Raw genomic sequence first — 21,596 nt, 5'->3', positions numbered from 1 at the left:
CTGGAAGTTGAAATCTGGGGTTGCTGGGTTTATTACAGATGCCTGCGCAGCGACAACCCCTAGCGTGCATGTGCGTGAGTGTGTGTGTGTGCGTGCGCGTTTTTAAATAAAAAGGAAAGCAGAGGTTTGCTCATTTGTTTGCCTATTGTGAAGCTGTCCTGCACCTTTCTACTCCTTTGTACTGGGGTGAAGGCTGCTGAATGGAGGCCTTGTGCCATTTGTTGATTTTAAACCTCACTGTTAATCCACAGGAACCTGCTGGTGTGCGCAGCAGGAGAGCTGTGTGACAAGTGGAAATCTGGGAGGGGGGGAGCGCGGGGGGTCACAGGGGATAATAATCATTCAGCCATCAGCCTTTGTCACCCTTAAGCCTAATTGTTACCCTCTGCTGGTAACCACATTGAAGTGCTGGCCTTTTAAGTGTTTCTTGATTTTACTTGGCACCGGCTTAGGGATAGGATCATTTATTGCTGGGTTTTCATCGTATCAGGTTTGCTGGGGTTTGTTTTATTAGCCCCGTTGAATTTTCTGCGTCCCTTAAAATAATTCGGGAGAGTCCAAAGTGGTGGAAGGCTCTGACTGGAAACAGTACGGTTGTTAGCGAGTTCCCCTCTGTCAGGAGCTGGGCTAAAAAGAGAGACAGAAAGCTTTCCTGCTCTGCAAGCCAGCTGCCTCGCAGAGTCCGTGCCTGAGCAGTAACGTTGGTGCGGACGCGCGGCTGTCCGAGCAGCCCTTTCCAAGCAGCAGCAGCAGCAGCAGCAGCAAGGTGATGTTCGGGCTACAGGGGGATGGGGCAGAGGACGGCTTCCCCCGCTCCTCCGCGCCAGGCGCGCGCGTGTGCTTTCGGGTACGTGTCAGAAGTGAAGGTGTGAGGGCGGCTGAAGCGAATTGAACTGGTAGTAAACTCCGGAGGGGGAGAGGAGAGGTTTAATAACCATTGAAAAACAACAAAGAAAAACCTTTAAGGTGAGATATCTTTTCTAGCAGTCGGGAACTGGTTCTTCAACTTCCCCTGCCAGTTGTACCTGCTGAAGTCAGTATTGTGCTTTCTGTTGTTTTCCTTGAAGTTAGTGTACAAGCTGCTACAGTAGCTAAAATGAAGCCTGAACCTAAGGCTTTGCAATGGGCAATTATCTATACGTGTGAAGTAAGCTTGTGTTGCGGGACGGGGGATGGCCTAGGGGAGGTTGTTTCGTGTCTCCCCCCGTCCCTGGGTGGTGGGTGTTGTGTTAGGCTATTACCTAAGACTGTTTGGGCTTGTGTAGGGAGGAAAATCCCCAGGTTGCTGGTACAGGCTTTGGAGCCACCCTTGATCCAATACACGATGCAACGTGCCTCCAGCAGATGCAGTGACTTGTGTTGTGTACTACAACCTGATAGCCAGTGTTTGAAAGTTGTGCCAGTAGTAGTGATGGTAAATCCAGGGTCGTTACAGGAGTCTGATTACACAGCAGGATTACAATCTTATTTTCAGGTCCAGTCTTCCACCTGGCTCAGTACTTCATCAAAACGCTTGAGAATACATCTCAGAGTAGGATGAATGTTTTGAACACTTTGTGCTTGCTACTCTTCTACAGTAAAAGGGGGTCGTTTATTTAGCAGGCTTGGTTTTCTGTGTTTCCCCATGTTCCAGTGGTATGATTCCCTGCTGCTTGTCATCATGCAGCTCTGCTCCCTGGATTTTTTTTACAAACAGTGCAGGACATAGTGGTACCTGTGTGGGCTTGATACTACTATCAGGAAGGTTTAACTAGCAAAAACTTCTGATCAAAAAAACCATCAGCACTCAGCTGTTGTATTTCCACCCTTCTGTGATGCGGATTTAACTGTAATTACTGAGTAAGGTTAATAATTGTTACAATTGTTGTTGCAGGACATGTCTCAGGAAGGCTATGGAACCAGATCTCAACCCCCTATGGCCCCAGGAAAGCCTAACCATGAAGACTTGAATCTAATCCAGCAAGAAAGACCATCGAGCTTACCAGTAAGAAACTAATGTTTCTTTCAGTATTTTAAAATGAAAGCACTTTTCGTACAATTTCATTGCATCTAGGATGAGCGGATATGAAATATTGAGAGAAGAAATATTAAATGAGGTTGATCACAAACTTTTTAAAAATATGATGAGAACAGACAGCTTGTATATGAGTGGACTTTGTTTAGGCTTGTTCTGGTTCAAAATAGCACTATTTATGCACATGCATGTTTTGTGCTTGTGCACATGTGTATTTGCATAGAGGAAATGGATTGATTTTTTTTTTAGCTTTAGGAATTCCATACTTGCACAAAACAATCTGGTGAGGAAGAGGCTTTTTTCTGTGCCCTTTTCAAAGGATTTCAGTAGATTCTGGTTTAGAATACTGCTACCAGGAGTTATTTGCTCCAAACCCTGAGCATCTGTAATGAGTTTGATGTGTTAATTATGCTACTGTCTATTACTAGAGAAGTGTAGAAGTGGGAATGATAGTGATACTTGGGCTAGGTTGATGTTTTGGTTAGGACATTACTTTGGACTAACATTTCTTACTTTTTCTGAGCTCCATGCATTCTGCTGGGGGGGAAACAGCCCAAATGAATATACTTTGCAAAGACACTGGAGTTACTTGCATTTTTGAAGGTCTTATTTCACTATAATGGACAAAGTACTCTTTAGCCTTGTCTCTGTGTGCCCCTCGTGGTTTGGAGATTTTCTTGTTTGTTGGTAGTAAAACAGCATGAATTTGAACCAATTAGAATATGCTCAGCTTAAATGATGAAAACTTTTTATAAGCTATGTAACCTCTGGCTTGAAATAATGTATATTAAACATATAGGATATTTCCTGCAGTTCACTGGATATGTATTCATTTGCAGTTAGCAGAGGGATCTCTCTGAAGAGTTTACCTTAACAAGACATCAAATGTATCTGTGTAATCTGGTAGTATGTTGTATATTTCACCTCTGGCACATGGCACTATTGCCAATCCCTAAAAATAGGGCAATAAACATCTTCACAGCATTTTAAAGTTATATCTTTGGCACCTAGGAGAGTGTATGTGCCACAAATTCCTTACATGACATTTGAGACATGCATGTCTTGAGAGAAGCTATGGAAACTGGTGTAAGAAGAGATATCCATTTGCTTTGGACCTAGTATTAATTTGACAGTTTTTCAGGAAGCCTTTTTTAAAAAGACTAATGTCTCTGAACAGATCTCAAAAATGAATGCTGGCAATTACCTTAAAAATAGTAGCTGCTGTGGACATTGAACTGTTTTGGCAATAACTACCTACTTTAAAAAGCAGTGATATTAAAAGGGACTTTTTACCTCCCAGTTTTTCATGAACAGTGTTTATTAAGGTAGAGAGAAGTCACGTTATTTATCAACTAATGTTCTATTAATTTCCCTGTGTTTTTTCTTAAACAATTGCCCTACTTTTAATCCATGCTCTGTCCTACCTCCATCGTCATGATACCTAAGCAGAGTATTGGGTATTATCTGTGTCCCTGAGTGTTTGGTATATTTAGTAGCTCATTATTCTAGGTATGAGTGAGCTGGTAGTATTAACAGTGAATGTTAACCATTTTGGCCACATAGCTTAAACTCTTTTAAGTTGGTCCCAAATGCTGTTATTGAGACACTTTGTTACTGAAAAGCTTTAATAAATAACCAGAGAGCACTTAATATACTCAAAACCCCTGCTGTTTGGATATGGAGGAGAATGGGAAGTATTACCATTTCGTATTTTGTTTTGGTTTTGGCTTGGAGGTTTTTTTTGTGGGTTTTTTTTTTTTCTTTCTTTTCTTTTGGTTTTCAAATTTAAAAACAACTGCAATCCTTCGTATGTGGTGACAAGGCTTTTTTTGGTAGAGTGAGCAAACTCCCCACCATCTTGCATCCAAGGAAAATGTCTTTGAAATTAGGAAGAACCCATACATTCAAAGTACGGTGAACATAAATGCTTTAATATAATTTGATTTGGGGTATGGATTGCTTTGTTTTTTCTCCGGAGCAGGAGAGTTCTCCATGCAGTTTTGGACTGCTTAGGAAAACCTGTGATCACTATCCCTTGTTTAGTATTCCTAGTTATAGTGTCATTTTGGGATACTAAATATGGCTTCTTAAGCCTGTTTTCAAGATAATGCTGTTCTTCAGGGTAGTAGTCAGTAAGTCATCTTTGTACAGTGAAGCTTGAAATGATAGCAGTGGTGTTACGCTTTTAATAACATTTGGTTATGTTTTGTTTCATGGTATTCTGGTATTTATACAATTTGCCCGTTATCTTATTAGTTCTTAAGGGCATTGTGTAAAATCACAGCAGCTACATAGCAAGCTTATACAAGTGTCTAAAAACAACAAAAGAGATGTAATACTAAATGGTGTTCTCTGATGTGGCTTTGAAAAAAGAGTTTTCCTTTGATGGATTTGAAGAGGACCCGGCCACTTTCTGTGGCACTGAATGCTGGCTTGTGTCATCCTTTGGGAGAGTTTTTTCAGGTTTGTGTCACAGTAAGTGCAGCTAAACAGCTCAATAGTTGTTCCGTTTCCTTCACACATTGTATATAAAAGTCCTGGCATGAATGTTCCCATAAAGTTCAAAGCAGACAAATTTGTAATGTGGGTTGGTAACAAACGGCTACAAACAAAATACGGCTTTATTAGCTACTTCTAATGGCCTGTCAGATTCTATACAATGCTTGCTTTCCTTCTCCTAACTGCTCTGATATCTGGAGGGTTTGACCTGTGGGTCTGTGGCCATGTGGAGTCACTGAGAGCCCAAATGAAAAGTTGCACAGAATAGTGCTCCGAGCACTTTTGTTGGGGTCACAATTAGAAGGAAATCTCAAGCTTTTGAGAAAACATGGGAGTTAGGTACTGTGTGAAGGAAAGGAAGTCATAAACAGAAACTGTTCCCCGTTAGAGAGGAGGAATAAAGAGGGAGAGGCCTGAATGAAATTGTCTGGAGAACAGCTACTACAGAGTATATTTAGCGAGACTGAAGGGATAATAGCAAAAGACCTATTTCTGCTATTGTGAGAAAGCTAGAGCAGACTTACAGGAAAAAGTTTCCAAATGATATATCTGCAAATTTGTTGTTCTAGTAAAGGGGCTTGTGTCAGCAGTAGGCTGTGTGTGTGTCTATGAAGGCTAATCCTTTATTTTGTCTTTAATGAGTAATTTTGTTAATGTTCACATTGGATTGTGTTGATAGAATGAAGAGCAGAAAACTTAAATGAATTTAATTTTTTTTATTGGCATGAGTATGAAAGTAATTTCAGGTAGGCATTGGTGGTTTTGCTGTTACTTTGTTTTGTTTTAATAAGGTCTTTTTTTGCCCAGTGTCAGGTGTGCTTGTTTGAGGTGTGAGGTCAAATGGCCTATCCAAGGTTGCCACGCTTTTGAAACATAAGTTCCTGCTAACTTTTTCTTGTTGCAAGGTACAGGTAAAATTCTGTGGCTGCTTGAGCCATTGTAAGCGAGGGCGGCCGCAGTCCTGCCCTGTGCCCCGCAGTGTGCTGGCTGTGCCGTCCCATCTCCTCCACTGCCACTCCTGGGACTGGCAATTGAACCAGCTGAGAAACAATCACTCTCTCTATTTCTGGGTTAGTTTTTGACTGAATCACTGTGTAATTGCTTGGGCATCAGTGGTACCTCAGAAGAGGAGACGGGAATCAGAAGCTGTGATGGGAAGGGGGACAGTGGGGACTGCAGCAGCTTTGATTTTAGCCACATCCTAAAAGACTGTATGATCTTGCTGGAAGAGTTTAAGATGCTGTCATCCTCTCAGCTGAGACATGGTGGCACAGCAGATCCCGGTGTTCACAACTGGGCCCTGCAGCAGTCACAGAGCCCCAGACAGACAGAAGACAGTTCACTTCTTTTTGTAAGGTAAGTTTTCTGCCAGTTTGCATCCCTGAGCTGTTTAAAGCAGTCAGAGAGTGCAAGCCCTGAAGCCTGAGCGTGCGTGGCTGGAGGCTGCAGGGGAGGTGGGTTTATGGTGGCCCTCAGCTGCATTGGTGTACACTGTAGGGAAATCGTGGCCTTAGTCTTATAACTTAGCTGAGGTTCATCTTGTGTTTACTGGAGGTCATGCAGTGTTGAAGGGGGAGGGTTGTATCTGGGGTTGCAGGAGTCGGTGCTTTATTAGGTCACTCAGAATTCTGAGTTCGTGGATTAATTCTGTGACATCACTTACTGGGCCTTTTCATGGAGGAAGAGCAATTTCTACGCAGAACAATTCTGCGGCAATCTGTAAATGGATTCTTGGTAATTCTTGGGAGGCAAATGCAGTTGCTAGTTGATAGATGCATGTGTAGTATATGATAGCAATTCTGTCCTGTAGTTATTTGCCTCTATTCATGTCTCCATCTGAAAATAACTGTTTGGGAGTATGTTAAACCATGCACAAGAAGGAAATATGAGTATGTAATACTTGTGAATTAAATTTTCCATTGTTTTTACATCAAGTAGGATAAGACTGGTGTGCCTCTTTCCCACTTTCCTTTCTTTTTTCTGCAATGTTGTAAAATAACTGAATGATCTTGTTTTCCTTTGTTTGGGTCAAGAAATTTTAGCTGAAAATTGTTACTCTGTGAAAGAAGATTATTGACTCAACAAGCCTTCAATTTTCAGTGAATAACACTCCCACCCTCTAGCTTCAGGAACATGTGGTGCATGCATTCTATTTTGAAGTGCAGACTGTAATTTAAAACTGAGGCAGTTTGATGCCCCACTGAACTTTGTTTAAGCCTGGAATAAAAGGAAAAAAGCTTCAAGTTGCAAAGAAGTGACTAAGCTTTCTGAAAGGCTTTTCTTAGCCATTATGCAGAAAAAGTTGCTATTTTTTCCAAGTCATTTTAATTCTAGATCAAGTGCAGTTGCTAGTTTGTTGGTTTTTTTTCCTTCTCGCCATTCCATGTGATAAACCTGTAGCTAGAACAAGTTTCATACAACACATAGGTCTAGAGTTACCAAATACATGTATTTTCAGTGTGTTTCTGAGGTGAAAAACATGCTCTGTTGGTGCTGGTGCGCATACAGATTCTGAGCGTGGCCTCGTGTTTGTGTCCTGGTGTCGGTCAGAATAGTGGGTCAAACCCAGGGCGAACCACTGCAGCGCCACTGACATTGGTTGTGTTATCGGGGGATGAACTTAGGCTTCGTGTGTGTCGCTGAAAATCTTAGCCCACTCAGTGTTCATGCATGTTTTACATTTTACTTCAGTGAAGCTAGGATTTCATGTAGGTGATCAAACTGATTCATTCATCCAGTTTAAGTCCTGTTTTCGGGGAAAAGTACTATTCAAGTAGTGCAGAGCAGCCCTGGGCATATGTTGTCCATGTAGGGTTAAACTGAAACATTGAAACCAAAATTGTTGATTCTTGAATTAAGTATTCTTGCTATTAAAATTAAAATATGTAATGTGAAGAGGAGGTCCTGTTGTTATTCAGTTGTGGTTTGTGCTTTAGAGGATTACTTGGTTTTGCTTGACAGATCGATCATATTTATTAAAAAAAAAACAGTGTTAGGTTGTAATTGAAGTATAAAAACTAATTTCACTAAGTACTGTAAAAAAGATACTTGGCTATAACGTCACCTTTTCCATTTTCAAAATACTTTACCTTTGCAATGTTTACAATATCTCTGTAATAACAGAATTAACAATTTAGGATCTAAGAAAATTTACATATGCAAAAAGAAATATTTAGTCTGACCTCTACATGAAACTTATGTGGGAAACCTGCTAAGGGATTATAGATCCCAGTAGTGGTTAAGGTTGCAAAAACTTGTATTTAAATAGGGCAATGTTGCCCTAAGTGGAATATTAAAGTATTAGTAGCTTTTTTCCTGCAATGTTTTTTAAAGCCACAAGGAGTTGCATCAGTGTACTTCATACCTCCAAATACCAGGACAGTACTGGTGTCAATTCAAGAATTAAAGAAACTAGATATAATTTGGGTGGTTGAAGCTTTCCTTCCTCCCCCGTTCCCTGTTCTGGCCCCATAGCTGGGGCGACTGAGCTGCGCTTGTGGTAGTCCCTGAACCACCAAAGCTTGCAACTTGAGAGGCAAGCTGAAAGCCCCCAAGGTTACTTTAATACGCAAGGCTGTAAGCTGTAGTAGCATGGGTGCCTCTGCATGCATGGCTTAGATGTACCTGCTGCAGGGACAGAGTAACTGCACTAGCTGTCCTTTTAATCTACCTAAATTTCCAAGTCAGTGCCTTCAGGTTCTGCAGTTGGGAATCTAACTCTAAAATGGTAGGGTTTTTTTTTTTTTCATTTGGGGATTAATTTTTAGGTTTTAAAACATGTTATACAATGTGTGTACATATATAGAGTGTGTATAAAAGCATGCATGTCTTATCTGCTTGGTTATTTGTAAATTTTGAGTTGATAGCATACTATAAATTCCAAAGCTTAATATATTCAGTGGTGCATGTCTTTGTTCATGCCTGTGTGAACATTGGGATTATGACACAGAAAGTAAGACAAAAGAGTATTACTCACTTGAATACCATTTCAGGAAGTACCTGAGACACTGTAAATGTTTTTTTTCTTTTATTTTTACCACAAGTATTCCTGTAAGATAGGAACTTCTTTTTTTTTCCCAATTGACTACTTTACTTGTGCTCACCAACCGTTGTGAAGTGGGACCTCAGCTTCATAACCTTGACTAAACACAGTAACTCATTCTGACCAGCAACATCTGAAGCCTAGCAGTAGATGCCTTTTCTTTTTCTTCTGCCATCCATTCCTGTTTGCTGGGAACGTGTTGGCTTCTGGTGCTATTGTTGCAGCTTTCATGTTTTTTTTGTTGGTTTTGTTTTGTTTTGTTTTTTTTTAAAAGTTACCAGTCTTTGATGTGAAGCTCACTTCTGAGTGGTCCTGGTCAGCTTGCTGTTTCTGTGTAAGCAGATGTTTGTGCAGTCATGGTCAATAGTGTTAAGATTAGGCCAGGTTTCACAGTGCTTTGTCTGATTGTTTATGGTGCATCCATAATTGCTGGGGATTTTAGGTACCATCACAGTGCAAATGGGAAGTGTTTGTAATGTGTTACTTGTTTTGTAGTACTATATTGGAAACCTGATAAAGTCAGTCCTGTAGTGTGTGAGATTATTTCATGTTTTGGTTTATTTTTTGAGGTTTGACACAGGTTTTTAAATTACTAATGTGTTTTCTTGAAACCTAATGCCTTGTAGTGCCTTTGAAACCTCCATTCCTTTGCTGGAGCCATACATCTTAGATTGACAATGAAGTCTTCCCTTGAAGACAGCAATTCATGGTGGCTTTTTATAGAATCTGTGCTATATTGTGCTGTATGTGAGAAGTGCTTCTGAAGTGTGTTACTCGTAAATAGTATCCATTATCATTATCCATTATCAATTTACCTTTTAAAAAAAATTATATATATACACACACACAAAATGAGGGGGGGTTCTGCATTTGTCTTTGGAAGGCACTATGCTTTAGGTCACTGCATCAGTTTTCCTTAACATCATGCAGATTATTCTGTGCCGTTTCCCACATAATTCCAAACACAGTTCTGCTCCTGAAGGACTTCATAAAGAGGGTCCTGTTTGAATCGGCAATGTAATTTGGGGGGGGCTGAAGCATTGTAGTGTATTGAAATCAAGATAAAAAAGCTGATAACATCAGGAAAAGGCTACTTTCAGTTGCCAGTGTTGTTGATCTCTTTCTTTCCATGCAAACAGTTGCATGACCCTTTTAATCATCTCAACCTGTGAAATGAGACTTACTGTGTTAAATGAGAATTAGAACCTGAATTTTGAGGCATATTGCATTAGTATAGGAAAATACACCATTCTGGATAATTTATTTCACATCATATTTAAATGGCATGAATTTATGTGGTGTGGTGTTGGGGTTTGTTTTTTCCTCCCCCTTTCAAGGTGGAAATTCACTTAATAGTTTATCTTTCACCATACTATTGCAGTTATCATTTTGGGAAGTAATATAAAGATAAGCATACATGAGAGTTTGTATGTTTGCATGTAGTAATACATTATGCATCAGTAAGCTTTAGTAAGGTTTGCTGAATACACAGTAGTGGACCTAGTTATGAGAACAAAGCTTGTTTCATGCCATAGCATAAGGTATAGACTCACATGTACATTTACAGTATCATAAATTATGAATTTTGCCAACATGTTCTGCACAAAAGGTCATGAAAGAGATCTAAAACATTATTATTTTTGTTTCTTAAACTGCAAACTATACAATGGCCAGTGCTTGTTTTTGAAAAGTATGGAAGTAGAGGAACAAGAAGTGATCTGAGATTTTTAGACTCACTTGCTAAAATCAGAATAATTTAGTAAGATTATATAGGTAGGTAAAATGGTTTAAAGATTAAGTACAGACATTGGCCCTAGTGAACTAATCCATTATGGCATGGGATAAAACTTAATGCAAACTGTTATATTTTGGTTTTAGACTTTTATAGTGAACTGAAACCCTTACCAGTTTTTCGTATGATACTGCAGTGGAGATGGAAGAAAAACTCCAGATTATCTCTTTCCCTTATTTAATCTACACACCATGTCAGGATTTTAATAACAGGGCTTAATGCAAGCTTCATAAAAACCTGATTTTTTTCCATCCTGTTTATTGTATCATTAAACGCCTACATGAAAGTAGGAAAAAAAGTAAGGTGGTTCAGTGCAATTTTCAGCACAGTTCTTCAGGATTTATTGAACCAAGCCCGTAAAATTTTAGAATCTGTGTTTGTTTTGGTTTTGTTTTGTTTTGTTTTTTAATAAGTAACATCTCATAGTTGTGGCTTCATTTGGATTCTCTCATAGTCCATTTTCTTTTCATTTTCTTTCCTTTCCTTTGTTTTGCTTGTGCCTCTAAAGAAGACTTAGGAAGACTGTGTATACACACCATTGGTGTTTTTAAATGACCGCTAATTCTTCCTGCATGGCTCGTTAGACATTTTGCCCCATTGGAAATCACAGTAAGAGCCTTTTTTGTTCCTATTCTGAGGTATGATGAAGTACAGGAATTTTTTTGGCTCTGGAAGTCTTCGGCTGCTTCTGGCCAGAGGGTTATTCCAGAGCTTAGACCACAGCTCGTTGTGAGAGGGGCCATTTAGGCTACCTACAGAGTTGTCTTTCTCTTCTGCAAAGAAACAGAGGTCAGATATCAGATTCTATAAAATGCTGAGAAATGTACCCATGCGCATACTCATATATACTTACAAACAATTTAGCTCTTTAATTTTTGCTTGTTAGAACCAGTGATTTCTAGTGCCTGCTTTTTAATGCCTATATTCACAGTAGTACAGGTCAGATTGAAGTCAATCCTGTAAATCCTTTACCATATTTTTGCCAGAAAAACAAACTTTCCCCTCCTGTATAATATATATACTGTATATATTTTGATCATTTGACCTCCATTTCCATGGAGATGTGATCAGGGGGCTGTAGTCAGCTAGCCACGCAGGCTAAAAACTGTCTTTTGTCGCTTACAATGTGCAATGAAACTACAGATTTGAAGAGTAATTGAAGGACCTATAGACTGACACGTTTTTTTCCACCACCACCCACATCCATTAAAAATGTAACTTGGAAACAAAACGTGATCAGCTGTGCAAAGTGTTTTTAAAAAATGTTTATTTAAAAGAAAAACCAAACAACAAAACCCACCCCTTCTTTAGTCTTTAACTTCTAAAATCTCTTTTCCAGCAATCTAAGACATTCTGTATACCCTTCTATGTATATTTGCATTTCCCACAGACTCCTGATTTGTGTGTGCATAGTTTTAGATGACACAGACGCAGTTTTGTCAAAAGATGAATTTTGTAGCACACTTGAACTCACACATTCATGATTAAACAAGTGCAGATCGGGCAGCTAATGCTCCTCCAAGTTCAGTCTGGGGTTAGTGTTTCAGGGTCACGCACAGGATCCAGCTCACGCTTATGAGCAGCATGTACCTACCAGTCTTACCAGGGTGAGTGACAAAACCTAATGGCAAGTGCTGGCCCACATTGCGCCTTGGACCTGGAGGATGTGGTTCAGGGACACAGCGCGGTGGCATGTGCTGCTGTTCTCCTGGCAGCGCCCGCAGCCCTGTCAGCTCAAGGGCTGACATGTAATCTTAGACTGAAGCGTGTGCATGGGTGGTGTATTCGTGTTTGCTGTCTAACTAGTATGCTTTGTACTGATGTATTTGGGGTTTAGGTCTCTGAAGACTTCTGGGCTCTGTCAGGTGGGAAGGTGCCTTTCTGTTAAGGATACAGAAGCTCATGGTACTTCACGGCTGGGCGAGAGGGAAGCAAAATGTCTCGGTTTCTGCAGAACAGGGTTAGGTTTCCTTCAGACTAGGTAACAACCAAGTTAGGGATGTAAGGCCATTTAGATTATGTGTATCTCTCTGTATATAGTAACGTACTAAAATATACTTCAAGGTGTTGGGTTGTTTGAGGATCTCTTTCCTGCAGCTCCTCTGTCTCTTCTCCAAGGGGTTCCCAGCGTAACCCAATTCTAGTAAACCAAAAAGCAGTTTTGTTTTTTTAATCTTGGTTTCAGCACATGGCTGTGATGCTGTAGGGAACGTGGCACCTAGAGAAGAACTGCACTCCCCTCCCCAAAGACTCGGTGAAGCAGATTTAAAAAACAGAATGCACTCGAGCTTGAATTCGTGGCTTCCTGGGCAGCACACCATACTACTGCTAGACTACAAGGCCTACTGTAGATTGATTTATAAGTGGGTATTTTTGTCACGCTTAATAAGAGCATGTTGATGAGACAATGGCATATAAGCTAAGTTAATGTCTGGTTTTTCTGCACTACTATTACTCTTCATTGCCAGTATCCACACAGCAGCAAAACTTGAAAGTGAGCTTTCTCCTTTCCTGCAAGGGCTTTCGCCGCTGAACCGATCTTCCAAGTATCCCGACTCTCTTCACGTAGGACGAAAAAATGAAGACGACTTGTTGTTGTTGGAACGAAATAAAATTAATATAAAATTAAAAGCGTGTCGATTGAGGGAACTCGGGTTCTCCCTCCTGGCCGGGTGAAGGGGCTCGGCCTCCTCGGCCGCCCGCTCCCCGCTCGGATCGGCGCCTGGCAGAGGCGGCGGTGGGAGCCTTGCGAGGCGGTTCAGCGAGGCCCCGGCAGCGATGACGGAGGGGAAGGGCGCCGGGCGCCGTTCCCGCCGTTGCCAGGCGCGAAGCGAAGGCGGGCGGGCGGGCGGGCGGGCAGGGCCCCGCGCCCTGCGCCTTCCCTCAGGCCGGGGGCGGGGGTGCCCCCGGGGCCGGGGCCGGGGCCGGGGCCGGGCGGCGGTTCAGGCCGCCTCGAAACCGTCCTGGGCATTTTTATAATTGATCATCAGCTGACACCGCCCGGGCAGAAAGCTCTCACCGCTCCCTCTGGCTGCTGGAAGTCTGAAATTACATCTTTGTCTTTGAAGTCGGGCGCACTGTTAGCGTCGCCATGGCGACGGGGCGGGTAATGGCCTCCGCCGAGCGGAGGCTGGTATTTAGCGCTGAGCGCGGCCCTGCACAAGGCCTCGCTCTCCAGAGCGGTTACTGAACTGTCCCCTCTTAGAAAATGTTTAAAAATTGCGTTTTTACAGAGCCTTACCAGATTAATAGTCATGGTTTATTTCGTTTTAACTGCAAGGATAAAAGCATTATTCCATTAAATGGGTAGCTTTTTTTCCCTCTCTCCTTTGGTTTATGCATTATTAACACAAGCTTTCCTGTTTTGCTTGTAACATTTTATAGGCTCTTTCAAACATGTAGTCAGATTTGCTCTGTTGCTCTTTTATTTTTCAGGACTTAACCCTTTCTCTGCTTGATCTTGTCTTCAGAAACTTGGCAAGCCTCTAGCAGTTCTGGTTGCTCCCATTTAACGTGTTTAAAAACAGAAAAAGGCTTTCTTTTTACTTTTCTTTTTTAACTTTTGTTTTTGAAGAATCCTGCTTTTTTGAAGCATTCTACAGAGTGATGCACATGGGTCTGTTCTTGTCATTTAAGTGAAGCAGATGCTGAAGTCAGCCCGTGTGAGGCTTGATAGGGTTGTGAAGGGTTTGAATTGAGGAAGTATTTTGGTCTTGTGTTTTAATTTGTATGCCCATCTTCTCTTCTGCCCTTAGTGTTGTCACCCCAGTCTGTACATGCAGCGTTTTGTTGGCAGCCTTCAAAAGAGATGAACCATGTGGTTGAAGGATCAGGGACCAAAAAATCCAGAATGATCCTGAGGACACGGTATTTACCCCCACTGCCTTCCTCATTAACATGAAGCCAGTGAAATACATCTGGACAAGTAGAAGTATTGTTATAAACACAAGCTGCAGGCTTTGTTTCACTTTTTCAGTGCTCTAAAATACAGCTTTCATTTTAGTCTCTAGTAGGAGGCATATACCTAAGTGCAGTCAAGTGCTGTGGATACAGGGATTCAGTTGTCCCTGCCGACACAAATGGTGTCTCTGTTAAAAACTTGGAGGCTGACAAGCAAACCTGGAATTCATAATTCCCCCCAATCTCCTCCCCCCCTCCCCCCTTTTTTTTTTAACTGTGAATTTGTTGTTACGGGGTGCTTACTGGCACCTCACTTTGTCTGTCTGTATCTATCACAGATCCTGCTCTCCTAAATGCTTCCAAGGACATCTTAAGAAAAGACAAATGTTCCTCGATTTTTGCCCTTTTTTTTGTTATGTAGTGATGTTCATGTAAATGGTACCTCTTGTGTGATGGACTTGCAGCTTCTGGAGAGTGGACTAAAATTTTGAGATTTATTTCACCTATCCAGCTGGACTCTAGACATGCTTGGGTCTCTGAGCAGGGGAGGTTGAGTGTGCAGGGCACCTGCTCTCCCCCCATGTGTCCATCTTCAGCACTCAGTGTCTCAAAGCTCTGCATTTCTTCCTGTATGCAACTTTTCACCCGTGTGACTCCCGCAGACACCTTGGTAAATAGCACTGCTTCTAAAACTCGAGTGAAATACATTTCCTACCTCAGGGAGGCCCTGGGGTAGATGAAAGGTGGATAGTCAACCCCACTCCCTGACCACCTGAGAGCACCATAAGGCCCATCTCTACTCTTGGCCAACAGCAGCTGCCGCTGTGCTGCAGCCAAGCCTGGAGTTAGTGTGTGTAGTGTTGGTGAATGTGACAATAACATAACTTTTTTTAAAAAGTTTTTCCTTTACATATAAGGTTTTAAAAATTCTGTTTACATATTTTTTTTTAAAAAAAAAGGCAGTTCTGGCAAATCTGCTCCAAGAGTGGATACAGTATTGTACAACTGCATATATTAAACAGGCTGGACTAGAGGTTTACTCTCATCTCATGGTTATGTGGATATAAACTTCATCCTTTGAGTTGCATTCCTCTTAAATCTGCAAATTCTGGGAAAAGTGGACAAAACAGTTTACATTCCATTAATAAGAAATTACTAATTGCTTATAAAACAGGCATATCTTTATCTACACAGGGCTTTTTAAAGTTGCTGCTTAATCTTTTTTCTTTTTTAATCACTAAATAAACATGCCTCAGCAGTCACTGCATGTGAAACCAAAACCTGGACGGACGTGGACAAAAAGCAAACACACTACACTAATTTTCATTAGCATATCCTATCTCCTAGAACATTTATTTTTTCATCTCCTTGTAAATTGATTTTTCACGTGGTGGTGACTGATATTTGAACTGTGTGTTTGTAGTAACTGACTTATGTAAAAGCCCGGTCTTGGATCTCCCAACATGAATATATTATGGAGGTGACCTAGTGGGTCCATAGTTAAGGTTGCACAGAGTTTTCACTTAAAACGATGTTTAAATCCCTTAATTAAACATTAAAACTCGTACGAATTCTCAAACATGGACTGTTTCAATAAAGAGGATAAACTTTAATTATTTAGGTACTCAGTGTTCTTCTTAGCACTGTATTTGCAGAATTCAGAACAACCTAAAATTATTCCTTCCTCAGGTTTTTCCGGAGTTCCTGGTATTTTCACTTTCGCTGTTCTTTTTTAAATCTTTTGGCTAGGCCTTTCATTGCTGTAAGTTGTCATCTCTCTGTTGACTTCATAAAACTATGACAATTTACATAAAGTAATTTAACTAAAACCAGTTCAGCTTTAATTATAATAATGCATGATACAGAAGAACATATAGAAGATAAAAGATGAGAAAGCTCGGTATATTGTATTACTTTTTGCCATGGGACTCAAACAGTATATTGGTTATTTGTAGCTGATACCAGTCTTTGACACCAATGATTTGGAATGGGAAAAGACTAGAGAGCCTATTTGAAAGAGAAATACTACACAGAAGCGAAATCCAGAATCACACTTAAACACTAGTAACAGCTCTTCTGTACAGGTGGTTATTTCCAAATCAGTCAATGAACAACAGCTACAGAAGTCCCAATGGGCATAAACGTCCCTCTACTTTTTCTCCATCTCCTTATTCTTGGAGGACCCAATTCAAACTTGGTTGTAATCAGTCTTTTCACTGATTTCAGTGAGCTTCGGATTAGGCCGATTAATTCTTAGGTTCATTCTACGCGGTTGTCATCCTGCTCCTCCATATTAATGTCTGTTTTGAGCCTTTTTCGTTGGGCAGGGTCTGTAAATCTGTTGTATACAGCTGTGTATGCTGTACCTATAGTGACCAGCAAATACAGTTCTCCTTGGTAACACTTGCAGCCTTCTGCTGAGCTATAATCACATTCTTCAGCACAGGTGGAAGCCTTGCTGAAAACAATGTATTTGCAAACCATACATAAATTAAGAAAAATTCTTTTAGAACCCAGTGTTACATGTAGAAGTAGTGTGTGTATTCAGACCCCTTAGCCTCCAGCATTTCTCTAACTAGCTGGAAATAGAGACAAAATGGAGGAAAAAAACCCCACTACTCCTCATTAGCTTATGGTCTATGAAAAGTTGTTTAAGTCTTTTAGGTCAGGATCTGTGTTTTCCCATTGTTTTCAGCTGACTGTCACTGTGCTCACATATGCTTATTAGTTCAGGTCTCCTGTCCATTGAAGCACTGCAGCTAGTATTTTTTAATTATTTTTGAAAAAATTCTTGTCCTCTTATCAGCAGCAGCTAGGGTCTACAAAAATACTTATTACTTGTATGAGAAAGCGTTTCAGAGTACGCTAGTTCTTGAATTTTGGAAGACACAAGCACTATATCCTGAGATTGCGTACCAATGCCATAAAAATTCAAAATTACTTATTAATTTCAAGAATTGCTTGTTGCTTTAGGCATTGGATGAAGAGCAAAATTCACAGGAACTTCTCGTTGTCTTCAACGTATGAGTAGGTTCTTGAGCTATTCCAGAGTAGGGATTGACATGTTGGAAGTGAAAAGGCTTGTTGCACTTGTACACTGCAAGGTTCATGTGGAAAGGCATGTGAACAGAAGCTACTGGGCCTGAAATGTTCCTTTGTTGGTGATGTTGCATTTTAGTGACTCTACTGTGTGTGTACCTGAGCAGTCTGAAATAAAGCATAGTGGGGAGGAATACATGAGAGCAGCTAGTAGTGAAATAAAGTGGAGAGTCTAATTTGTATGGGTTGGAATCTTTGGCAATAGTACCACATTAGTAGTATTTTTATAATTTTTGGGGCTTGCTAGCCTGTGCAAATTCTCTTCATTCCTTTTTTTTCTTTTTTTTTCCTTTTTTGGGGGGGGGGGGGGGCGGGGGGGACGGGGGACGGAGTGACACACAACGACATTAAAAAACAGATCCAAGCACAGAATATACATTGTGACAACAAGGGGTTAAAGAGATGTAATTATGCATTCTTCAGTAAGTGTTCTGCAGTCAGCAATACAGCAAGGATTTTATAGAAGCTAAAAAAAAGATGACAGAGGGAGAATATGGAGAGAAGGTCAGATCCAAGGATTCTCCTAGGGTTTTCTCATTTTTGCTTTTCCTTTGTGGCTTATTATACTCTCTCCTGGTAGAAACAGAAGAAAGCATTATGGTCTGTTGGTTCCTCCTACTGATAATGTACACTTAATCCCTTTGCTTTATGGGAATGGTAGAGGTGAATTTATGGATGTAGTTATTGAAGGGAGTTCTGAGCCATCCCAATGCTTGCTGTGGTCCTTGTATATTCCCCAGCTCTTAGTTATTGGAAGTAGTGCATTGCAGCCCTGTGAACACTGAGCATTTCAACAGACGCTGTTTCTCAGCTGTGGTTCACCCATTCTGTTTGGGAGGATTTGAATTCCCAGCAAATCCATCTACTGGAAATAGTTTGTTTTGCACCTTTTCAGGTGACTTGGAAGTTTTTGCACAGTCAGTATTTCAGGCTGACCTGACTGGTAAAGGTAAGCTTTCATCACTGCTGACTAAGCCTTTGAGGGACCAAGGGGAAAAAGTAGGATTGGTTGTCCTCCCCCCGTCCATGATCATCGTGTTGTTCTTCACAGGTGGAACAGGAGATTGTGGAGTGTTTTGGAATAGTCGCAATAACAAAGCAGAGCATGTAAAATATGCAGGATATTTGGGATGTGGGCTACCCCCTTACTTCCACTCTGTGAGTTAGCCTGAGGTCTGATTTGCTGAGTCACTCAGTGCACCACCAGATCCTTCTTTTTTTTAATGAAATAATTTAATTTGCAGTTGGATTTCAACATAACAGCAAAGCATTTCTGGGAGGTATTTGTGTGTTTGGTAATACGGTAGTCTGAAAGAGATAGGGGTGGTTTTTTTCCCTTTTTCTTTCACATGATACAGTTTTCATTTTTTTCCCTGGGTGCTTTCCCTGTTTAATTATATGGAAAGAACTGCAGACAAGTAAATGAATGGGATTTCTCCCCTCATCCTTCCCTGAAAAAAAAAGAAAAAAACCCAACACTTCCCCCCCCCCCCCCCCCCCCCCCCCCATTCTTTTGGGATAAAGATCCTTAGCTTTACCATTGACCTTAGGGGGACAGGCTCTTCTGATCCCCCCAGAGTGAGTTTGTCAGTTTACCTAATAATACAGAGTTCCTTGCAATAAGAACCTTTATGTTAAGTTAGTTAATTGCATGGGTCTTCTGAAATGCAGCATTAGGCAACAGTCTACCCCTAAGGACAACTGAAATCTTTCCTCCCACCCTTGTTAAACGCTAGTTTAAAGCTATTGATTTCCTTTCCGTAGAAAAATAAAAGTTATCTCCCATCATGCTTCTCCTCTGTTTCTCTTAACTTTCTTTTTTCCTTGTGTCTTTATCATTTTAACTCTGCAAGATTCTGAAAGGATTGCTGCGAGGAGGAAGGATAGTCTGATAAGTGTATTTCCTAAAGCTTTTGGCCTTTCAAGGTTTCTCTTACGGTAAGGTTGAACTGTGCGGATGACTTGGATTGAGACGACAGGGGAGTAGCGTGCAATACTTTCTGCTTCCGATAGCTCTTTGTTGATCTAAGAGAGAGCACTTAGAGAGTGGTAGGTCATTTATGTGATTATGAAGAGCACTTGGTTCTCTCTTATTCAAGATGGAAAAATAATAGTTTTTGAATAAGAGGTCGCTGTCAAGATGACATTGAATGTGACTTCTCTTCCCTCTTCATTCCTTCCCCCGCTAGAAGAAAAGCAGCACTGGAACTACTCAGATAGGGCTGGATTTTTCCAACTCCATGTGACTTTCTCTTTTCTTCTGTTCTTTGTTCATTTTATTCCTCACCATTTCCTCTGTGTGTAATGTTTATACTTCTTGATGGTGTCTGGATATTTATGGTAACTAGAAATTTAAAAATAAATGTTATGCATGTAAGTCTCTATGTGTTGTTTTAAGTCTTGTTTTTCTACTTTGCAGAATTAAGCTGTGAATGTGTGATGTGGTATCTGCTTGGGTGACAGATGTCCATTCCTGAATGATGCTGTGTTGCCTTTGTGCTTTATTTATGGAGTGATTTGCTTCTAAAATAATCTCTTAATCTTTTCCAAACTACATTTCTGTATGTGCTCTTTTTACATATGCCATCATTTAGGGTAATGGACTAAAAACTGAAATTACTCCTAAAAGCTTTGTTTCTAAAACTAATAATAGTGATATAACACTGTCATTTTTGGTTTGATGTGTCCGTTCAGAACTGGGTTAAGTGTGTAGTTTGGTTTTGCTCTGGTGGTTTTTTTTGTGTGTTTGTTTCCTGTACCACTGCCATAATGAAATTGTATTTTAATTTCATTCACTTATCAAATGAAAAGATGACACTAATTTGTCTTTTTTTTGTTAGGTTTGCTTTTATACCTCAGAAAAGGAGTCGTATCTCCAAATTAGGATGCTGTTGCTCAGCGTACAGAATATAATAACCTATTTTATGAAAATAATTAACAGTTACTCTGGGGTTAATTTACTTAAACCCGTGTTGAACATCAGTAAACACTATAGTTCATCACAAATTTCCTTTTAGTAAACTTTACCAAACGTGGTTTCAGCTTGGGGAAGTGCTGATTGGTGGAAGACCTTTTTAGATTCTCTTATTTGCAGTCTAAAATCAAGTCTGTATAAAGTGTGTTGAGATTTTTCCGGTGTTTGCCTGTTGACACATTGGAAATAAATCAGCTGGAATTTTGAAATGCTGATTTTTGGAAAACTGAAACTGTTTTGGAGCCCGTTTGGGGAAAGAGCACTGTAGTATTTGGTTTGTTTTCTTTCTGAACTCTTTTTTTTACATAATCTTTTTTTTTTTTTTTAATGTATTAGCAATTGAACAGTAATTTGAATTTCTGATTAAGACACCTCAAAGTTAAATAGCAAGTGCTGAGAGCTTGCGTGATTTATTAGTCAACCATCTGAAAATCACAGAAAATTGTGTGCAAGCCTGAAAAAGCACAGTGATGCCATTGAGCTTCGATTACCAGACTGTGGAAACTTCTGAAAGTTGGACTTGGCTTCTCTTAGAAAATAATCTCGCTTAACTTTAGTCTTGGATTTAGACTTTTTGGACAGTAGTATTGCAAGGTTTTTTTTATTGCATATGAAATCTTAGGATCAGTCCTGAGTACAGATGATGAGTATTGAACAATCACCACTGAACAAAAGCTGTAGTTCTGGCTCTATCAACTGAACTCCTCCTGAGGGCATTTGCTGTGCTGTGGCCACTGAAGTCCACAGTTTTTCTGGAATTCTGCTCGATTCCTCTTAGGACCTTACTTTACAGAAACTTGGCCTTGCTCCTTCAGTGGCTGCTCAAACTGTTTGATGCTGGAGTGAGACTGTATTAACATTCCAGTTTGTATCAGGAGCAGGCTTTTGAAGCGACTCTGGGTTGAGCCCTGTTACCATACTTTGATTCACGTTACCCAGCAGGCAAGGAGCAAGCTGGATTCCTTTTGGATGAAACGAAACTGAAAAATGTGCCCCAGGAGCCTGCCTAATGCACTCCAGCTGCTAGCGGGTACTTGGTCCCTGGGCTAGCCTGAAGGACAAGACTGCCTTTTGACGGGGGTACAGCCCGGGTGTTGGGTGCTCAGCACCAGGCTCTCCCGTCTGCGCCGGCTCCCGCAGAGCTGCACTGCTGGCTCTGGCAGGCATAACCTTCCCCGTCAGTGCGAGATGCTGCTGGGCCGCATCTGGATGTTTTACATAAGGTCTGGATCCAAAGTCCTTTGAAGTCTTGGAATGACTTCCATTGACTTTAATA

At 40.7% G+C, this 21,596-nt stretch overlaps 1 protein-coding gene across 5 annotated transcripts in view; it reads left to right on the top strand.

Annotated features, from left to right (window-relative positions):
• ARID1B (AT-rich interaction domain 1B) overlaps positions 1-21,596 on the top strand; it is a 337,362-nt gene that overhangs the window by 101,771 nt on the left and 213,995 nt on the right. For all 5 annotated transcript variants that reach the window (XM_049801069.1, XM_049801067.1, XM_049801065.1 and 2 more), the window contains exon 4: positions 1,874-1,984. In XM_049801069.1, coding sequence (XP_049657026.1) covers positions 1,874-1,984 — 111 coding nt within the window. The remainder of the gene's footprint in view (positions 1-1,873; positions 1,985-21,596) is intronic.

This window comes from Accipiter gentilis, chromosome 5, assembly GCF_929443795.1.
Source record: "Accipiter gentilis chromosome 5, bAccGen1.1, whole genome shotgun sequence".
NCBI lineage: Eukaryota > Metazoa > Chordata > Aves > Accipitriformes > Accipitridae > Astur > Astur gentilis.
This window is presented reverse-complemented; position numbering and strand designations above follow the sequence as displayed.